The 22,053-nt window shown below is 46.1% G+C and overlaps 1 protein-coding gene across 4 annotated transcripts in view; it reads right to left on the bottom strand.

The window, feature by feature from the left end:
* Positions 1–22,053, bottom strand: part of HPN (hepsin) — a 432,603-nt gene that overhangs the window by 136,051 nt on the left and 274,499 nt on the right. For all 4 annotated transcript variants that reach the window (XM_078655375.1, XM_078655378.1, XM_078655377.1 and 1 more), the window contains one exon: positions 12,252–12,353. In XM_078655375.1, coding sequence (XP_078511501.1) covers positions 12,252–12,353 — 102 coding nt within the window. The remainder of the gene's footprint in view (positions 1–12,251; positions 12,354–22,053) is intronic.

Here is a 22,053-nt window from a genome sequence, read left to right as displayed (position 1 = left end):
TTTTTCCTTTTCAAAAAAACTTTATTGAAAACTGGCACATCAAGTTACAAAGCATACAGGCGGGGAATCCGCAATGTAGGAGGGAGAAACACATCGGATATACACATCATGAGAACAATTGCACATAAGTAGCCCACATCAGTACACAAGAGGGGTTAATGGGAGGTGAAGCAGGAGGGGTCTGGAGAAGCGCCCAAGAGAGGCAAAGTGCAGGCGAGAAGGGCCGTGGGGAACCAGCATTGCAACGAGGTGGGGGAGTGATCCTCTATGAACCAGCACCAGCAGCCACTGAGGGTGATGAGCCGGCGTGGAGAACGGGAGAGGTTGCAGAGGGTGGGGTGGTATGAAACAAGAGGACCCCAGATGTCAAGCGGCCGGCTACGCACCGGCATCTAGTCCCAGAACTCAGACAGAAGCGACTGACAATGCACAGCATCCTCGAGCCAAGAGCCGACCTTGGGCGCAGGTCTTCTGCCCAAATGCATAGCGACCCTGCGGCCCACGAGCACAAGCAGCATGACGATGATTCGGCGGGAGGCAACGGGACAGTGTTTCATGAAGCCCAAGTGGCATATCAGCGGGTCTGGTGTGACAGGCGCAGAGGTAATCTCAGTGATGGCGGTTCATACCTCGCGCCAATATGCAGAAACCCTGGGGCACAGCCAGTCGAGATGAGAGAAATCATCAGTGGGGGCAGAGCAGCGCAGATATCTATTGCTAGGAGCAAGGCCCATTCTGTACAGTTGTGAGGGGGAGCGCTACAGTCTGTGCAGATATTTAAAAAGTATGAGGCGCAGGCGGTAGTTAGGGGACAGATGTTTGGTCTGCTTGCAACAATACATCCAAACCTCCTGGGAGAGGTCAGTGCTCAGGTCCTCACTCCAGGCAGTACGGGCTCGGTCAGCGGAAATTGAGAAAGCTGCCAGGGTAAGAGCATGAAGTCTGGAGACCAGTTTACGGGGGGAGACAGAAGTGTATGCGAGGATCAAGGGCAGCCATTAAAGGAGGGATGGCTGGGTAAATATGGGGTGCAACTCCCGGCAGGCCACTCTAAGTTGATAGTAGAGCAGGGTGTCCAAGGGGCCGGACCCAGCTGGAAGATAAAAGAAGTCACCTGCAGGATAGAGATCAGACAGTGTGGACAACCCCAGGCAAGTCATGCATTTTACCATCCCGGCCATCAGTAGGGAAGGAAACACCAGGATGTATGCGATGGGCATGGTGTTGGCGGAGAGCAAGCTGAAGCCGGAATATCTCCGAAGATCGTCCCAAGCCCAGCGCGGGGTCTCCACCGTATCACTCTTTCGACGCAGGGGCTTAGCTGGGGCTACGCTAGCCGTCCGGAGTGGCAAGGGGGCCGCAAGTTTTGACTCCACCGCCACGTGGGGCTGAAAGGGCGTCGAATGCAGCCAGAAGTGAAGGAAGCTGGCTTGGGCACTGAGGGTGTATAATTTGAAATCCAGGGCACCCAGCCAGCCACACGTTAAGGGGAGACTGAGAATGTCATATGCAATTCTAGGCTGACGCCCAGCCCAGACAAGAGAGAGGATGAGAGAGTGAAGTGTACGAAAAAAAATGAGCCGTGAGAGGAATGGGGATATTCAAGAACAGGTATAGAAACTTCAGGAGGACCACCATCTTGGCGATGGCTATGTGTCCTGCCAAGAACAAAGGCAAGCGCCTCCAGAGGGGAATCTTAGTCTCCAGCCAGTAGACCGTCCGACCGAAATTTACCCTCGAAAGTTCGCCGGCGTTCCTGGTGAGCCAGACACCTAGTGGGTCCGGAAGCCCACACAAATGGATAGTATCGGGTTAAGGTGACAGTAGCGTCCATTAGAGGACAGAGAATAGATTTACCCAGTTAACCTGGATACCAGATAAGCCCCCGAAACGCAACACCTCACGGACCATAGGGCCGAGATTTTCCTGGGGGTGGCGGACATAAAGTGTGACGTCATCGCATACATGGAGACGACCAAGGTGTGAGCCGCAAAGCAAAAACCCCTCTGGGTATGATGTTGCCGGAGCCTAGCATCGAGGGGCTCCATAGCTACAGTAAAGAGCATGGGTGAGAGTGGGCACCCCTGCCTAGTGCCACTTCAGACGTTGATACGGAGGCGTGCTGTAGGGAGAGAATAGAGGAGATTGATTAAGCCTAAATGAGGGAGAAGGTAGAAGAGGAAGGGCCACTCAAGAGTATCAAAGGCTTTGGTAGCATCAAGAAGGGCAGCCACGGCCGGGAGAGCAGGGTTAATTTGGTGGAGAACAGCAAATATAGTCCGAAGATTGTGCGATGTGGCACTGACAGGCATGAATCCAGTCTGGTCGGGCGGGTTATCAGGGGCATAAGAGGAAGAAGGCGGGAGGCGAGTAGCTTGGCAAAAATCTTTTTGTCGGTGTTGATGAGCAACAAGGGGGGAAAGAGTCAAGGAGCTCTGAAGACTTGTCTGGTTTCAAGAGCAGTGTTAACAGGGCCACGCAAAGTGACAGAGGGAAATGGCCGGACTTGAAGGAGTCATTATACATAGCTGCAAGGTGCGGAACGAGAAGGGGTGCATAGGCTTTGTAGAAGGATGCAGGTAGACCTTCGGACTCCGGAGCCTTATCTCCAGGGAGACGGCCAGGATCTCCACTTTAGAAAAAGGTTAGTCGAGGTACACCCGATGACTGTTGCCCAGCCAGAGCTCCTAAAGAGTGTCAAAGTATTGGTCCAGGATATTGTGCGAAGGAACAAACCCAGCATTGTAGAGTTGAGAATAAAAGGTGGTGAACCTGGTCACCACCTCATCAGGAGAGGTTGTCAATTTGGGACCTCCGTCCTGGAGTGCGGTGATATAAGAGGCAGTGTGAGGCCAACACAGAAGATTGGCTAGAGTCTTACCCGGGCGAACCTCATTGCCAGAGCGACATGCCCTCGCCTCCCTGCCTAGAAATGAAAATTCCCTATCAGCCTCATCATTAAAATCGGAAAGTTTGCCCCAGAGCTGCGTGAGGGTGTCGGGAGAGGGGCTAAAAGAGTGTGAAGAGTCAAGCGCCTTACTTCCCCCCTCCAATCGTTCCAGGGTGCCGCGGATAGAGAGCAGTGCACCAGCCTGTTTGAAAATGCATTTGCCACAAATCACCACCTTGAAACCCTCCCAGAGTGTGGCACGGGAGTCCACTGAGCTGGCGTTAAGGTCAAAGTAGTTTGTGATGACGGTTTGAATCTCATCTCTGAACACCGAATCTAGGAGCATATTGGGAGCCAGCCGACAGGCAAACGTGCGCCGTAAGGAGTGTGGGGGGGAGCAAGCTAAGGTAGACAGGAGCATAGTCAGAAAGGGTATGCGTCATATGTTCTTCAGAGGTAACCCATGCAAAGGCGTCCTGAGTGGTGATGCAGAGGTGCAGGCGGGACCAACAGCCGGAGGAGCCTGTGATGTATGTGCCCTTGCGCGCCTCAGGGCGGGCATGCCGCCAAGCATTAAGCAGTGAGTTGTCAGATAATATGGAATTCAGAACAGATGTGAAGCACAGATGCAGGGCATGAGGCCCAGAGCGATCATGGGTGGCAGAGGGTGTAATATTAAAGTCCCCCCCCCCCACAACAGCGCAGCCGGGCCCAAGGAGGAAATGTGTCGCCAGACTTGTGCAAAGAAGTCAGGGTCATCAGAGTTGGGGCCATGCACAGCTGCCAGGATCAGGGGCTGAGCCAGGAGAGTGCCATGCAGGATGCCAAAGCGCCCCTTAGGATCTGCAATGACCAGGGATGTGTGTCAGGGAAGCCCCCTGCGTATGCAAATTGATATCCCACGAGAATAACAGGGGTAGAAGGCAGCAGCAGTGGCAGGTAAAAGGTGGATTTACTGAAGGAAACAGATATCAATCTTATGTCAGATAAGGTGGGCGTGTACTAAGTGGGCATTCTGATGGTCATCAAGACCTCATATGTTCCAGGTCCAAAGTGTAGTGGCCATCATATTGCCATGTCATATAGGTGAGTGACGGATGGGACCCGATGCAGGATAGGAATCAGATGTGATAGAGAAGGGATGTGCAGTACAAAAGACAGTGTGGCAAGTAACATGGTGCAGAAGAGGTCATAGAACAAACATTGCATGCAAACCTCTTTAGCAACTAACCAGAAAACTCATTCCCTAAACCCCCCACCTCCCTCACCAACCCCCCAATCAGGTTGTGAGAACCCCCCTCCCTCCCACCCCAACAATCCCGTAAACAGAGCAAAAAAAAAGGAGCATGGGAGATCTCTCAGTGGGGACATGGGTCACCGGCAAACACCCCCGTCACTCGACAGGGTGGCTGGACTAAACAGTAAACCGGAATCATTTATCAAAGTCATAAAGGAAAAATCTGCCCACCAAAGGTGATAATCAGCACCACAAACATCAAAAATAGAATGCAGAGCACACAACAGCTACATATGTAATGGAAATAGGGTTACAAGATTAGATTATTAGCATGCAATCAGTCATTGTCACTGAGGTTGGCAGCATTATCCGTAGACTGTGGGCAATGGGGTCAGCCTCGCCAAGCACAAATGTGTTTAGCATATTTGTGGTCCGATTTTGCATCCGTGAAAAAGTGTGCCTGGCCATCGTGAGATATTTTCAGTTTGGCAGGGTAGAGCATGGCGTATGAGATTTCTGCTTTCTGGAGAAGGCGCTTGGTAGGGAGGAATTCCTTGCGAGCAGCCTGAACTAGTATGGTAAATTTGTGTAAAATAGAATTGTTATTTCCCTGCTAATGGATAGGACTGTGAGCCCTAGCTGCTTTGAGGTTAGAATCTCGGTCCTGGTAGTTTAGGATGCGCGTGATGATGAATCTTGAAGTACCTCCAACAGGTGGGGGCATGTTATCAAGAAAGGCGTTAAAAATTATTGCTGGTTTAGCGGCAGAAAACTGCCGCTAAAGTGGCGATAATGGGCTTGATAATATGCCTTGGAGAATTCCAATTGAAGCCCATGTTCACATTATCGCCTGCTTTAGGGGCTGTTTTCTGCCGCTAATCCGGCGATAATTTTAGCGCCGTTCTTGATAACATGTCCTGTGGTTGGGGACCCAAGGATCTGTGGTCTCTTTCTACTACAGAGACAGAGGATAAGGCCAAAGGAAATAAGTCACGCAACAGTGTCTCGACATTAAGCTCCATTTTGGGAATACCAGTAGGCTCTGGAACACCGGAAATGCGAAGACTATTGCGTCTCGGGCGCGCTTCCAAGTCATTCTTGGCTTGGGTGACTGATAAAATCTTCTCCACACCAAGGAGGTGCCGTTTCGATTCAGTTTGAAATTTGGTGGCCTCAGTTATATGATTATCTAGTACATCTAATCTGCTTTCATGAACATCAACCTGTCACTTCACTGAGTCAAGCCTGGAAGTGAGTGCGTCTAGTTTAGTGTCCATGGACCTTAGGTTGGAACGGATGTCCAGTATTATAGAACCTAGGGGCCTCATTTATGAGTAATGACGCATTGCTGCGTGAAAGCAGTGATGCGTCACTTCTCAGTGCGCACTCCTTGCGACATACCTGATGTGTCATATTTACAGTATGATGCATCATGTTAGCAAGGAGTTACAGATATGTCAGTATTTCTGATGTATCTGTAAGCGCAAAAGTGACGCATTGCTGGAGTGTGTCACAAAAGTGACGCAACTCCAGCAATGCGTCCTTTCACATGGGGCAAGCCCTGTGTGAAAGGGCCTGCGTCAGTCTTACGCCTGCTGTGAGGCAGGCGCAAGATTTTGACGCAATGGCGTCCTAGAAGTGATGCAGTGAAATCTCATAGATTTCTCTGCGTCACTTCTACGAAGCTTTTTGCGGGGGAACGACCCCCCCTGCATACATTATACCTGACGCAGGTATAACGTAGCGCAGGGGTTTACAAAGTGACACATCTGCTTAGATGCGTCACTTTGTAAATAGAGCGCAACAGGAAGCATGTTTTTCCGCCGCCGATGCGTCACAAAAAGTGACGCATCGGAAGCGCAAAACTGACACAAGGGCTCATAAATGAGGCCCTAGATCTTTTTCCTTTGGATCATTCTATGGCTGGGACTCCGTGTCTGGCTCGGATGTAGAGTCCATTTTGCGAGTGTGGCATTTGTTTTCAAAGGTAATTTTGGGCTGCTTTGGGTAGTTCTTGCCCATAGTGTTTTCCGGGACACAGAGCCTTTATCATATAAACAGCTATGGGGCAATGTGGATGAGAGTTCCGGGCAGGAGGCCTAGCGGGAATACAGTGGAACCCTTGGCATCGCGGACACGCACACCAGATTCAGGGCCCCAAGAGGCACGGACGGGCACAAACCCTGCAGCGTGGAGAATAGAAAGTGAGTGCAGGGCTGGGCAGGACCATCCACCCCGCACCCCAGGCCAGTGCCCACTGTCACACCCCCTGCGCTCCAAAATGTCCCCAGTACCCCGGCCCCGTCACCTTGCGCTCCACACGCTGCGCCCGGCCCTCCCGCACCCAGTACAACTGACAAGCGTGAAAGGCGTATGGGCGAACGCGCATCAGCACAAGGTGCCAATGTCAGCAAGCCCAGGTAGGCACTCACTGTGGGTATGGAAGAGATCCTGGATGGTCCATATGGCAGCAGGTTGTCCAGGATGCCCTGGGACTCCGCATGCAGTCAAAAGAAGGAGTTCGCAGCCAGCCAGGCAGCAGGTCCCGAACTCGCTGCCAAGGCCACAAAGAGGTCCGATGTCACACCGCACTCAACAGTCCGCAGTCCCTTCGCAAGTCCTCACATGGTTGTGGAAAGAGGGTGACTGCGCAGAGCACAAATCAGCTCCTTTGCCACTACGACCGGAACGCCCCTGAGACTGGCTCCGTAAGGGAATAAAATCCAAAGCTACCCGATTCTAGGCTGCTGAAACCACGTGGGTCATTGAGGGCCGAGCCTGGGTCCCCGCAGCTCAAGAACCTCAGACGCACCACACAGCCAGGGCAAGAGAGGATTGTCAGGGGCCTCCACTGGTTGCAGGTTTGAATACGGCACAGTTTTGCATGCAATAAAGCAGTAGTGGATTCTGCACTCATTCGCTCCCCCATGCAGATGAAGCAGAATCCAGGTCCGTGTATTCCCTCTGGGGCAGCCGCAGGTGTCCGGAGCAGGTAGCAGGCAGTCCAAATAGCAAACTGGCAACTAGGCCACAGCCGCAGGGTGGAGTAATGCCTCTGAAGCAGTGCATGGCTCGCGTGCACCGCAGTGGATAAACTCCGGGTAAACGAGATGCGATCTCCGGACACACGACAGCAGCCACCAGCAACCCAGGGACACTGTGGTGAAGCCCGCCCCCCGCGATGATGCGAAAGGGAGAGGGATCTGCAGAGATCGGCGGCGGGTTGTGTCACAGGTATTCAAAGGCCGCCTGACGTCATATTGCCAGCAGGCGATTATTGGTCTTGGACTCTGCACATGCCCCAGGCAGTTCTGACGTTACCAAGCAGGTAGGCAAGGAGCCACAGGTATGAGGCACATGAAGCGGCAGCTTTCCAGGGTAACAGGAACCCGATTCATGGCAGGATGATGTAGGATAGAGAGCCCAGCCGGCGGAGCTCACTCAGAAAGCGGCCATCTCGCTGCACGGCCAAGCCACGTCCCCACTTGTGAATTTAAGTTAATTTCTTAACAGGTTATTTGTCAAAATGAGGATATGTGGCAATGCAATCAATACAATAACTCCTCTTTAGGGAAACCCTTTACTGCTGGAGAATCTTTCTCAAACACGAGGGGATGGGAAAAGAAGGTGGCAATAGAATTAGCTCAGTTATATTGGTAGTGGGTGATTAACTCTTTTAAGGAGGTAGAAGATTAATTTAATCTCGAATCTCTGTGTAATGTTTACAGCTATCTTCATTGGAGCACCCTTTTCCAAGGGTCAGATGGGGGAAAACCTTTCAAGATCTTTTATTTAGCATCCCTTAGTCCTCCCTGCAGGGGCATTATATCTGATGTGGGTGCTACACACAAAGATTAGTCTAGACCACTCGAATACTAAAATTCTCAAATTCTGGGCTGAAGACATTCGGGGGTTCAATTTACTGGTGAAGAATGGAATCAGATTACCTCCCTGTTGGGTTTTCCACAAACGTTAATAGATTTAAATAATAAATGTTCAAATATTATATATTTTGGATCCTTGATTGATCGTATGCTTCTGGCAAAAAATTGGCGTTCAACAGAAGCTCAGTTATCTACAACAATTTGCAAAAAAATGTTTTATAAAAGAAGATCTGCATAAAACCAAAAATTATAAATATTGCCCTACTTGAACCCTATGTTCAGGAGTCTTCCAGTACAGAGGATGAACTGTGATTTGTGTGATGTGGCACATTTGGATTTCAATAATTGTGACCTTTATCAACAGTTATTTCTGAACTAATTTATGCACCTGAGTGATCTATCTGTGTTATCCTCAAATACATACAAAAATAAAAGAAACTTCCTTTAGTGGTACCTATCTTTTAGTGGTTCCAACATGTACTGGGTCTATCTACAGTCTCCATCTTCATCTTCTGTAGGCACTAGATTATCTATGCTAAAGTTGTGGTCTTCTATAGGATATTGACTGTAGGAATGTGGATTTCTAAAACACTAAGGTTAGAGAGGCTTGAGTCTCTATATGATTTGAGGCTCAAGTTCCAAGGAGCCCAACTTATCTAATTCACAATAGGTCAACAGATTCCAGTGAGGAGTCCATACTTAAAACTTCCTTGCTTGGCACAAGCAGACATGCCTTCCGACAAAAAACGAAATGCAATTGGTAGAACATCAACACTGAAACAACTTTACAGCAATCTAAAATTCTGAAACCACTGAAGTTAAGAGAAATAATGTGTTATGAGACCTATGGTACAAGCGTTCATAAAATAGGATTTGAATTCAAGAATTATACAAATGACATAAACTGTTACATAAAAACAATAGGAAGTAAAATGCAAGCTAAGGGGTCACATTTTACTCCGATATTTATGCAATCATTGAGGATAAATTAACCGCTTATGAGATGAGGCTGGATATACACTGTTGGTTCTCGCTGTTCATTCTCCATGGTCAAGAATTTAGAATGAGCAAGATCTATGTGTAAGGTGCTGCTGTGCTTCCAGTGAAAACTTTCAACTTCAGACTTTCTCATTAGTATGAAATGTAACAAACTTTAGCAAGGCAAGCCTAAGAGGTGTGGCTGAGCATTGTACCACAAGATATGATGCACTTTTTTGCAATACAGGTGAAGTTTTGAAATTGATGATAAAAGTTTTAGAGTTGGCAAACCATAACATTGTAGCCACCTAAGGAAATTTAATCAACCAAACTTTGCCACCTTTTTCAGACTTATGGTCTCCCTTTGGATTCTGACATTTCTTTTACGGTCAGAAATAATCAGCAGTGTAGGCATTGATGTGTTTCTGGGCAGTACGCCACGAGACCGATACATCTTTTTCACATCTCCACTGGTGACTTTAACTCTGCAGCAGAATGCTCCTAATAAAAGACATGGAATTAGAGTTGTCAAGTGTAAAAAAAAAATCTAATTTGCTTTCCCTAAAATAACAGCGTCTATAGTATCCTTCTCCATCAAAAGACTAAAGTTTGCAGAGAGCAGCAACTAGTGCTAAAAAGAAGAATTCACATCATTTGAAGCTTAGCTACCTTGGCCTGTTAAACAGAAGGCAAATCACTATGTGCCACTGCTAAGAAATCTCAAGCTGATTACCTACTGATCGAAGTTGGTGGTGGTTGCGGCCTAATGGTAAGTCAAGGGGAAGAAAGACACAGCAACATGGTATGCCCAAATCAATGAAGTATGCATTTTTAGCTTTAAAACTCTGAGGTTGTTAAGATGGGAATGTCATTCTCTTCCTAAAGTGCTGTGATCTTAAAGTGTTTCTGCAAGGGTATGGTAACAGCTATATCTTTGCTTTCCAGCCCTTTCTTTGTGAAACTTCAGCTGGCCAAGAATACAGCAGTGTGTTGCGTCTGGCACCTGAAGAGGTTTGACCAGGTCCTTCAGGCATGAAATAACGCACACTAGTTGGCAGTAAAGTGGAGAGTTAATTTTAACTGTGCCAACACCCTGCTAATTCACACATGGGTCACTTACTCCTCTCTTACATACCTGCAATATCACTTCTATCTGAAACCCTGCTGCTACTACCGAATCACAGTGTAAAACATATAAGCATGGGAGGTAGTTCAATTATGCTTTTGGGTCCAAAACATTGGAATACATTCCCATAAAACCATTGATTGGTTCATTCCTTACTTTTGGAAAATAGGAATTTCCGGGGGATTCTGCAGTGTCCTCTTAACCTCTTCGAGGCTCATGAGGAGCTCAGCTCGTCATGAGCCGTGGAACGCTCAGGTGCGGGGAGAATTCCCCTCCTGTGCTGAGCGTTCCTCGGGAGGTAATACACCTGTGACGAGCTGAGCTCGTCATGAGCACCGTAGCGCCGTAGCTCATGACGAACTGAGCTCATCATTTATTTATTTTATTTATTAATGATATTTGTAAAGCGCTAGCAAATACCCGTAGGCGTCTCGGCGTCTCATGAGCATGGGGGCGCTATGCGCGCCCCCTCCCCCCCAGCACAGCTGGGGAATAACCCCCACAGCGAAGGGGTTAAGGATTTTTGAGGGCTTGGGCAAGACATATTTTGAGGCCCATGTTAGTAATGACTTTGAATATTATAATGCATTTTCACCTAATTGAAGGCCACACAAAGCCAAAAAAAATTTGGAAAAAGTGTTCACCCGAAACAGGTTAAAATATGTTTCCCAGAAACTTACAGAACCTTAAGATGACACTGGGCACAGAGAGACAGAGTCAGAAGGTAGAGATAGGCAGAGAGAAAAAGAGAAGTTGAGAGAAAAAAACATGATCAACACAGGCAGAATGTTTCCTTTCCCAGATAGGCCCTTGGATTGTGAGGGCCGTGTGTAGTTGTCCACTTTGCCCATGCCATAATCCCTCTCTATAAATCTGTAATTGTGGGTCCAATTGACCAGCTAACTACTCATTTGCTTCATTTGCTACGGATTTCAGCAGCTGATATCTCCAGTTGCAGTAAACAGACTTGTGGTGTACCGGTGGATCCTATAGTTGTGAAGGGATCACTAACTGTTGCCACCGGCCCCATCGAAATTACAAAGGACCTCACATTGAAGTCCTAAGTGCCCTAGGGCTTGACGTTTTTGTTGGTTCTCCAGTGCCAAGAATTTGGTGTAGGCTTACATTTTGCTTGAAAGAAAAGAAAACAAATCAAATCATGGTGTTGAAGTAAAAGCTATCATATTATTTCTTATACATGTATACAATCCGCATTATTGTGTGTCAACCCACAGGCATATGAAATAGACATGCCAGACACTTTGACTGTCCCTGCTGGACTATGTATCACTAACTATGCTTTTCAATATTAATCATAATAAAATGCCACCAGAAAAATATGTGGCATTCTCACATTTTTTCCTTTCCATCCATTGTTCATAGATAATGAGCCTGTAGTTGATTATGGACTCTTCTCTCTTACTAAATAGACAACATTCTCAAAAATCTATCATTGTTAAAGGCCCTTAACCCCCATGATATTCCATTTGAAAACATTCTACCTGCTCTGCTGGATCTAGCCTAAATGTCTTTTTGGGGAATTTTGTAGTTCAAAATATCACTAATTTAATAAAATATTTGTCGATATACGACAAAATATTTGTCGATATACGACAGTAACGTTTTCAGTAATAAGATCTCCTCAATAGGAAGTATCTGTGAGACCAAATGCTTCGTAGTAGGATAACAGAAATAGGTACAGGGTCCCTCGTATCTACGGTCACAATTCCTAGCAAGCAGCATGCGGTTCACCGTCCACATATTCAATTTTTGAGTTTACCATACATTATTAAGTTAACAATCTTATAAAAGCTCTGGGTATCAGGTTAAAAAAAAATATTAAATAATCTAAAACACTATTCCTAACTCAAGCCTATTCATGGTGCCTCAGAAAACAGGAACTATTGGTGGTCCCAATGCTCAAAATATTTCCTAATAACACTGCCTCACTACCCTAATAATAGGATTCCATGGAAATCCTAAAAGCTTATTGTGATAGACTCTTTCTGGTTCTATTTGTTTAAAATATTAGTAGCTAAAACAGATGGGCAGGCTTAAAACTGGTGAAATAATCACATTAGTAGATGCAAGTTTATAGAGAAGGAATGTGGCACATGACATATTTTCAAAGCTTACCTACAGCCCAAGCAGTGCTGCCAATGCCAGCCAGGATGACACAGATGCAGACCATCAGGCAAAAGACTCTTGGCTTTGACCAGTATCTCACTCTGGGGCTACCTAAAACAACAGAGGAAAACAAAAGTATAGAGTCAAGTCAAGTCAAAAGTATCTTTATTCGACTCATTTACAAGTCATGCAAAGCTTTACAAAACATTTCATACACAAATTTAAAACATTTCATATATATTCACAATTAACACTAAAAAACCTTTTTCATTGCAGTGAGTCTAGGCATACAGGAAATAAGAGAAAAATGGGACTAATTTAGATTCTTTTTTATCCTTGCAGCTGCTACCAAGAAATTGGCCATGCAGAAGGTAGAATATATGTTGGATAAAGATTGTAGAAAAAGCAGAGCCGGCCTTACTTGTGTAAAGCCACTCGCCTTCAAAAGTGGTACCAAATATTTTTTCCTTGGCTCTGCATAAAACCGACAAAACATGACAAAGTGCATGGTATCTTGCACTGCAAGATCATCGCAGCTGCATGGAGTTGCTAGTTCCGGCTTTTCCCATTTGTTAAAAGTGCCTAGATAAAAGTGTAACAAATTGAACCTCAGTTTGATCAAAAGGAAGCTATGAAACGGGATTGTAACGCAACCAAGGTAAGGTGCCAAAGAGGGAGAATTAATAAGTAAATAATGGCGCCTCACTGACGGTTTCATTAGTTCCTTCTCTTCATGAAGCACTCTTGCCCTTTCCATAAAATTGGTTTTGACCAGATCAACATCCTGTGCCCTAATATCTTGAGGTGAGCTAAAGAGCTCTGGTCGTCCCAAATCTGAAAACGCCTTCTGCAGGTAGGCCAGCCACGGGATCTTTTTGGAGTGGTCCAAGGATAAGACATCCAACAAGATCCCGTGGTTAAGGGGCAGATCTTCATTAAGCCATGTCTTTAGCCAAAAGATCAGGGGGGCCATATTTAACCCGTCAGTAAGGTAGTCTAGGCCAACCTCCCTATGTATTGAGTAGGTAGGCGTGGACTGCGGCAAAGAAAGGAGTGACCTTATAAATCTGTTCTCGGCTCGCTGGATAGGTTCCAAGTTTACATAACCCCAGAGAGGTGAACCATATGACGCGAGAGAAACAGATTTACTCCTGTATATTTTTAATAGTCCTTCCATAGGCCTAGCACCTAACCTACCCGCAAAGGCCATGAGGGCAGATGACGATCGCGAGACCGCCAACTTCTTTGCCCTCACCTGAGGGCCCCAAGTTCCTCTTTGGTCGAATAGGACCCCGAGGTAGGGAAAAGTAGAAACCCTAGATACTATGTCCCCTCTGCAGCTAAAGGTTTTTGTTCTCTTTTTACGGCTTTCTTTGCCCACTACCATTGTGTGTGACTTGCTGACGTTAATTTTCAGATCGAGCTGATCCATAAATTGGCCAAAGGCGTTTAAGAGGCGTTGGAGACCAGTACCCGTGCGGGCGATTAGCACGGCATCATCCGCGTACAGGAGTGCTGGGATTTTAACTGCTCCTGCACGCGGGATGTCAACTTCCTTCTCTTCCAAATAGGTGCCCAAGCCGTTGATATAAATGGTAAAAAGCAATGGAGCCAATATGCAGCCCTGTCTTACACCTTTCAAGGATCTAAAACGAGACGTACACCTGCCCTCGTTTGTGACCCGCACGGCCGCAAAAAGTTCCTGGTGTAGGGAGGCCACAAACTTTACCAGGGACTCCTCAATCCCCATCTCCAACAGAATTTTCCATAGCTTGGACCTGTTAACCAGGTCGAACGCCGAGGAGAGGTCCATAAATGCTAAATACAGGGACCCCCCCTTGGCCACCGTGTATTTTGAAATAAGCAGATGTAAATTGGAGCATTGTTCGATGGTGCCTCTCCTTTCTCTGAACCCATACTGGATTTCAGACAGCCCTCCGCAGCTCTCTACACTATCCCTCAACCTGGACAGAAGCACTCTACCTAAAATTTTAATGGAGGAGTCCAAGAGGGATATGGGCCTGTAGCACCCGGGATCGTCCCGCTGACCCTTTTTAAAGATAGGCACGATGGTTGAGATGTCCCAGGAAGATGGTGCATAGTTACTGTTTACAGCAGTAAATACATTGACCAATACCTTTGCCCAAAATTTAGGGGAATGTATGAAGAAGTCGGCTGGCACCCCATCAGGCCCTGGGGCCTTATGCTTGGTTGTGGCTATGATAGCTTTCTCCACTTCAAGACTAGTAAACTGTAATGGGGTAGCTTCTAAAAAGGCCGGCAACGTATCTTTGCTTGCCCCGTCATTTTCCCCATACACGTTTTTAAAGTGGGTAAGCCACTTGTCGTCAGGGATGACACAATCCATGACCTCATTCTTTTGGTCGGAAAATAGAGGATGTTTAATTATTTCCCAAAATTTGTGACTGTCCTTTCGGACTGCCACAGAAAGGAGGTTTTCCCAGGCATCCCTTTTAATTGATTCTTTTCTAATTCTGATTGCTAACTTTTAATTTTTCCTTAGGCTAGCAATTTCGTCCTTTACCCTGGGTTTTTTTTTCAGGGCGGCCATCAAAGATCTATGTGCCTTTGAACATGCGTTGTCAAACCAGCGCATCATTTTCTGTGACCCCTTTTTAGGTTTGGTCATGAGATCCTGTGCTACCTGACTACAGATTGCCTCAAAAGCCCCTATAACTTCCTTTCCTGGGGCACTAGGGTTCTGACAAACCTCCACCTGATCCATAATTTTAGGGAATACTGCTGCATAGAAGTTATCTGGTGCCACCTTAGCCCACTTTAGTCTCCTGCCCTGGTCGGAGGTACGCAAGATATGGTGGGGCCTCACTTTCCCCGGGGCTGGACCCATATGGTCTCCCCATGCGACTTCCAGCAGAACGGGATTGTGGTCACTAAAGTGGGATGGTATAGTGCGATAGGCCGTCGCTCTATTCAGGATGCCCTGTGACATAAAGATGTAATCTATTATAGTTCCCGGGTTGGTGCCGGTAAAGGTAACTGTTCTTGAGCCACCCTCTAGTTCATACAGGTTGAAAACTGCCAGGAGGTCTTCCAGCTCTTCGCCATCTATTGTATGTTCAAAATGTGGGAGCTCAGGGCCCTCTCCCCAAACCTGATTAATTGGACTACAGGCTAGCTTACAGGGATGAATATTAAAGTCACCTAATAATATATATTCTGTGTCACACTGTAAGTTCTGACTGCCTGACCTTAGTAAAGCATCTAAGATAGCAATATTACTGCCACTGTCCTCCCTTTTCTGTGAGTTGTAAAAGTTAATATATAAGGACCTTGTGGCACAGTTAATGACTCTCTCTATTATGAGGATGTTTTGAGATCCACTACTGATCACTTGTAGAGTACCCTTCAAAGCCAAGGAGAACAGCATCAACAGTCCGCCCCTAGGTCTGCCAGTACGGCTAGGAGTCGCCGCCAATGCGAAACTACTATAACCGTCCAACCAGTAACCTGTAGTTATGTCCCAGGTTTCCTGGAGAGCAATAATATTATGGCCCGAAACAAAACTTACCCACTCCTTATCGTCCCTTTTGGCATTTAGGCCAGCTACGTTCCAACTTAGTATTTTACAAGTATCCGTAGTGTTCTTCACTGTGGGATTAATTAATGACACTCCTTCTCCTAGTTGCACATGCGGTGTTTCTATAGCCAAACGGATACTTTCTGGTTCTATAATCGTAGACTCGGCATAGGCATTGTCACTTCCATTTACGTTTTCTAAGTAGGAATCTTCGTTGGCCTCGACCTGTACTTGGTCACAAATAGTTTCCCTTTCCAGGCAAATTGGTGTATCGCGGTCAGCCAGACTATATGGCTCATGCCTATTTAGTCCTTTCAAAATGCCAAAGCCCCTGTCCCTAGGCTTCATTTGTGGACGAGAGAGTCTTGGGCCATCATATAGCATATCTATACCTCCCCTGCGTCAGTCGCAGTCATTTAGATTGGCCAGTACCCCGTACCTATTCTCAGTTCCAAACCCCCAGGCCTGTGGTGTAGCCCCTAATCCCCGCCCAAACACAGCTGTGTCCCACCTGGTTAAGGGTGTATTAGGACGCATTGGGAACTGCTCTTCTCCTAACCAGGCTCCATACCTATTTCCACAATTCCCTCAATCTGTCCCCATGCCACCCAAACCCCCCAATCCCCGCCTGTTCTGGATGTTCCATAGGGGTCTAGGGTTTTTAAAAGATGTCATGTTCTGTTGGTAATTGTAAAACCCTGGACCAAATCTGTCTGACGGACCAAGGCCATTCCCATCGTATGTTGATCTAAAGCCACCCCCCCTTCTGTTACAACTTGTTGCCCCCCCCAATCTTGAGGTGTTTGGGTGATCCGCGTGTTGTCGCTCGTTATAAAAAATTTTTAATGTGAGGGGGATAATGGATCCACTTCTGCGTTGGGGTGGGAGTATATTCTGTAGGACATTCGGGAGTACTGATGCATTTGCAAAATTTATCACTATGCGATCCCCCTTAAACTTTTTTTGCTTTTTCCCAATCCAGGACATCCTCCTTGTTAATACAATATCCTCGGCCAACTGTTCTTTCCCATGCTGTGCCATATGCATATTGCTTGATAGCCAGTGTAGGGCCTTGCTTGTCAGGGATGTGGTGGATTCCGTTTGACCAGGGGATAAGGTGGGGGCATTTGCTAGAACCAGTACCACCGGTGAAGCCTCGACTATGAATTGTTGGGAGTCGTCCTCTAATGATGTCAGTGTTGATGTAGTTGGTATAGGGGGTGGTAATGTGGAGTCCTCCCTCGCCACCTCTCCACCAGTACCCTCGGCTGGTACTTGTACTAGCCGAGAGGGGTCCGGTAGGCCTTCAACTGCTACACTGCCTCCCCTGGTGATGTTATTTTCATTCCCTGGGTCTGTTGGTTTGGAAACAATGGATACTACGTTCTCAATTTCTTCAGCTAGTTTACCTTGCAAACCACCCCACTTTTTCACCTCAGCGGTTAACCTATCGATTTTCCCAATCATCGGTTTAATAATTGTTTTTATTTTCTGATCTATCATGTCTGATATCCTACAAAAAAGTTCGTCATCTATAGCTTGTCTAGCATTCATATCCTCAGACTCTGATCTATTTCCCTTTAATTGTGGGGGTGTATTGACCCTTTCCTTCCCGCCCGTGCCCCCCCTCTTTTAGGTTGAATTCGTCTGCATGTTCTCACCACCCTATTAGTAACCACAGGAGATAATAATTCATCAACTAAAGGGTCCATGTGAAGCTCTGGATCAGGAGCTACGTTTGTCTCTAAATCAACCAATAAATCTGAGCCTTGATCGATGCATACAGTATCAGGGGGGTTAATCTCAAGAAGATTTATACTTTGGTCTAACTCTGAATCCTCACAAGTATGTACACTCGGGACGGGGCTCCCTATGTCAAGCACAGGGGATTGACTCAGACCTAGCGATTGCCTTCTTTCGGTGTTTATTTTGTGTATCACTTGGACCAAGTAATTGTCAAGAGTATTACATGGTTCTGGTGCTACGGGGGCATTTTTCCTAGGCATGGTGACCGATAGTACAATGGAACCAACAGTCTTATACCAACAAATATCAGCTAGTCCAACTAAAACACAGGGCACAAGGCCCGGGAACACAGTTTCTGTTTGACGGTGAATGTTACACTCTAGCAATAGGTAGTTTACATACGAGAATAATTGGGCCGGGTGGATCCCGTGACGCTCAACCAGGGGATCTTGCCCGGTCCAGTCTCTTCAGGTCACTGAGGGCCACAGAGGGCCCGCCCTTTGCCCGGGCTTAGCCCCGGGCTTAGCCCCGGGCGCTCCCGCGCAGCGTTGTACTCCTAAATTTATAGGCCAAAGGCTATTGGGCCGGATTGTTGGAAATGGGGCGGGGCGGTCAGGGAGAGCGGGGCCAGGTGACTCGGCCTCTAACACCGGGACTCCTGGGAAGGCGAGTCCCGGTATGCGCTCGCAGCCCTGCAGCCTCAAACAGACCCCACAGGCACAGCTACAACAAGGGATTCAGCAGAGTCAGGTAGGTGGAAAACGAAGCGGGACCCGCGGAGCGGGTACCGCGAGGTGTAGGTTTAAAAAGCCTTGCTTTCTTAAAAATTACAGCAGCGTCGGTCTCAGGTCCGGAAAAGCCTTGCTTCTAAAATGACTGCAGCGTCGATCTCAAATCCGGCAAGAGTGTCCCACGTAACAGAATGGCCTTACCCCTTTTCAGGTGCTGGAGGTGGGGCGGGGCGGTCAGGGAGAGCGGGGCCAGGTGACTCGGCCTCTAACACCGGGACTCCTGGGAAGGCGAGTCCCGGTATGCGCTCGCAGCCCTGCAGCCTCAAACAGACCCCACAGACACAGCTACAACAAGGGATTCAGCAGAGTCAGGTAGGTGGAAAACGAAGCGGGACCCGCGGAGCGGGTACCGCGAGGTGTAGGTTTAAAAAGCCTTGCTTTCTTAAAAATTACAGCAGCGTCGGTCTCAGGTCCGGAAAAGCCTTGCTTCTAAAATGACTGCAGCGTCGATCTCAAATCCGGCAAGAGTGTCCCACGTAACAGAATGGCCTTACCCCTTTTCAGGTGCTGGAGGTGGGGCGGGGCGGTCAGGGAGAGCGGGGCCAGGTGACTCGGCCTCTAACACCGGGACTCCTGGGAAGGCGAGTCCCGGTATGCGCTCGCAGCCCTGCAGCCTCAAACAGACCCCACAGGCACAGCTACAACAAGGGATTCAGCAGAGTCAGGTAGGTGGAAAACGAAGCGGGACCCGCGGAGCGGGTACCGCGAGGTGTAGGTTTAAAAAGCCTTGCTTTCTTAAAAATTACAGCAGCGTCGGTCTCAGGTCCGGAAAAGCCTTGCTTCTAAAATGACTGCAGCGTCGATCTCAAATCCGGCAAGTATATAGAATTTGGTGCATTAAAGGCATAAAAACGGTTCTGAACACAAAAGCTGGGGGCCAGCTGGTAAGTGTGTTGGGTAGGCCATTTGTGGAGGTTCATACCTCAGGCCTAAGATTGTGCTTATGAGGATGTATAGCAAAGCCTGCCGATACATCTTTTTTACCACATTATTGCAGTGCAGCAGTACTAATATATACATTTTAAGAATATTAACACCAGTTGTTGTGCGGTGAATGTTCACATACATGGAGAAATATTTAAGAAGGTGGTGAAACATTAGTTAGCCTGCTTCTATTTAGCCCAGTCACCCTTCCTTCTGCTAGAAGATCAGTGGCAGAAAACACTGAAGATTTTGCCAGTGAAGTAGAGGGAGATGGAAAGACAGATGGTCAAACAGAGAGTGCCTGCTGGCTGCCATCATTGAAATAACTTGTTGAAAGATGAATGGCTCAGAAATGACATAAGTGGAGATGCATGAAAGGGAGAGATGGAAAATGGATGACTAGCAGCTCAAGCACGGCCCTTTCACCACAACAAAAGAAAGTTTAAAAATACATCACATTGATGTCTGTGGGATCACCAACAATCGGTGGATCATAGAATCCTAAATTAGCCTTGCAAGTAGTTTTTGTATTCTATATAAAAACAGCCTTTGGCAGACGTATCAGTGCCAGCACGTATCCCTTGTTGACATTTCAGCATATTATGTCTCAAAAGGTTCTACAGCCTCATGGCACCATTATTCAGTCATTCAGCTCCACTAAGCACACAGGCAGGCATGGCAGTCACACAGTACAGACATCAGAATGCATAGTCCTTCGAGCACATTGTGAGGTGTTGTCCTCACGAAGGGGCCCATTAGGATGGCGGGCGGGGGCGATCCGCCCGCCATCATAGCCGGAATGACCCCCTGCCATATTAGGATGGCTGGGGGGTCCGCAGCGGACGGAAAGACCGTCCGACGCTTTTCCGCCCCAGTCGCCTTGCAGCCTGGTGGAAAACGTTTAATACGGTGGCGGTGTCTATCAGACACCACCAGCCAGCCATATTACCATGGGCATTTGCCAATGCCTCTCTGTTGGGGCAATGCCGCCACGGAAAGGCATGCGGAGACACCCAGCGGGGGCCCCCAGGGACTCCGGGGGTGGTGGGCGGGAGCACATGGCGGGTACCGCGTGGTGCCTGTCACATTGTGCTTTGTAATGCACAACATGTATCTTTTGCATTGCGGCGGGCGGATGTGTCCGCCACTGTGGCGGGCGCATCCTAATACCCCCAACAGGACCCCCGCCCTTATGGCGGGCGGTCCCTACACAAGACAGGATGATGGGCGGACAAACTCCGCCCGTCATCCTAATGAGCCCCCAAGGCTCAAGACACAGAACTGTGATCTCTGTCCACTCAGACTGAGCACCAACGCCCAGGTATGTGCAATTCGGGGAACAAACCCTGGGCTCCTGCCCATGAAAAGATGAAAACATCAAAGCATGCAGCAAACATGGCATGGAATGGCAGCAAACACTGCAAACAATCTGCCCCACCTAGGTCCCTGCCTCATATCCCTAATTGGTATGCAGACAGAATATTGAGTTAGAAATGTCAATTTACACAAATATCATGTTGGAAATACCGTCATACAGAAACATTGACAGCAAGAATATCATGGACAAGAATATAGACTTTAAGATAAGCAGTCTCGTTTTAAAAAAGTATAGTTTTTTAAATATCAATATTTTAATTAGTGTTATGTATTATATATATATATATGTGTTACATTTTTAATAGTTCTGTATTGGGTTGTGGGTTTATAGGGAAATAGGGTGGGAACGAATATTATTATAATAAATGATTGATTATATTTTATTTAGTAATAGTTATTTAATTTAAATTGTATAGTGTTAATTGTGGGAAGAATTTTATTATTAAATAATTATTAATTGGTTGTTATTTAATTAAGTGGTAATTAATTATGGCAATTGCATTATTTTGTAGGGTTGGGTTGTGGGGTTTATAGGGGTAAAATGTGGGAAGTAATTTAATTATCATAAATTAATATATTTTTTAAATGTATTAATATTCATTTAATTTAGATGTTATGGTGCTAATGGAAGAAAGTAATTTTAATATTAAGTAATTATTAATTGGTTGTTAAATATTATTAAATAATTAATTGGTAAATTATTATGTTAATGTTGTCATTTTATTAAGAGTGGATTGCGGGATTTATAGGGGTAAATGGTGGGAAGTACTTTATTTTTAATTAATTAATAATAGTTTGTTAATTAATGCTAATTAATCATTTAAAATGTAAATATGGCAATTGTGTATTTAATTTCAGATGTGAGTTGTGGGGTTTATAGTGGTAAAGGGTGGGAAGTCATTTATTTTTAATGAATTATTAAGTAGTTGTTAATTGATAATAATTAATCAATTAATAACTAATTAGGATAATTGTTCATTTTTTGTGTGAGTTTTGGTTTTATACGGGTAATGTTTGGGGAGTAAATCAATTTGTATCTCTTTTAATTTGTTTTTCAAATAATAATATTTTTAATTGATAGTTAATGATGTTAATTATGGAGGTACATTTTCAAAAAATTTAGATGTGTGTTATGAATTGTGCGTTAAAGGGTAAGAAATAAAAAAGATTACATTTATATAATAATTATTGTTTTTTGTTTGTAAATAATTTATAATTACAAATACTTATTTGTTTTTGAATTGTTTTCAAATGTATTTAATATAATAGTTCTAGGTATTTGTCATATCTATTTAACATTATAATATGTTTCCATTTATTCGATTTTTAAAATATTTCCATATATTTGCTTCATTTCTTTTTTTTAAATATATTTTGTGTTGGTGATATTTTGTTTATTTTTTATTTTAATCTG

The sequence above is a fragment of the Lissotriton helveticus genome, chromosome 7, assembly GCF_964261635.1.
Source record: "Lissotriton helveticus chromosome 7, aLisHel1.1, whole genome shotgun sequence".
Taxonomy (NCBI): Eukaryota; Metazoa; Chordata; class Amphibia; order Caudata; family Salamandridae; genus Lissotriton; species Lissotriton helveticus.
This window is presented reverse-complemented; position numbering and strand designations above follow the sequence as displayed.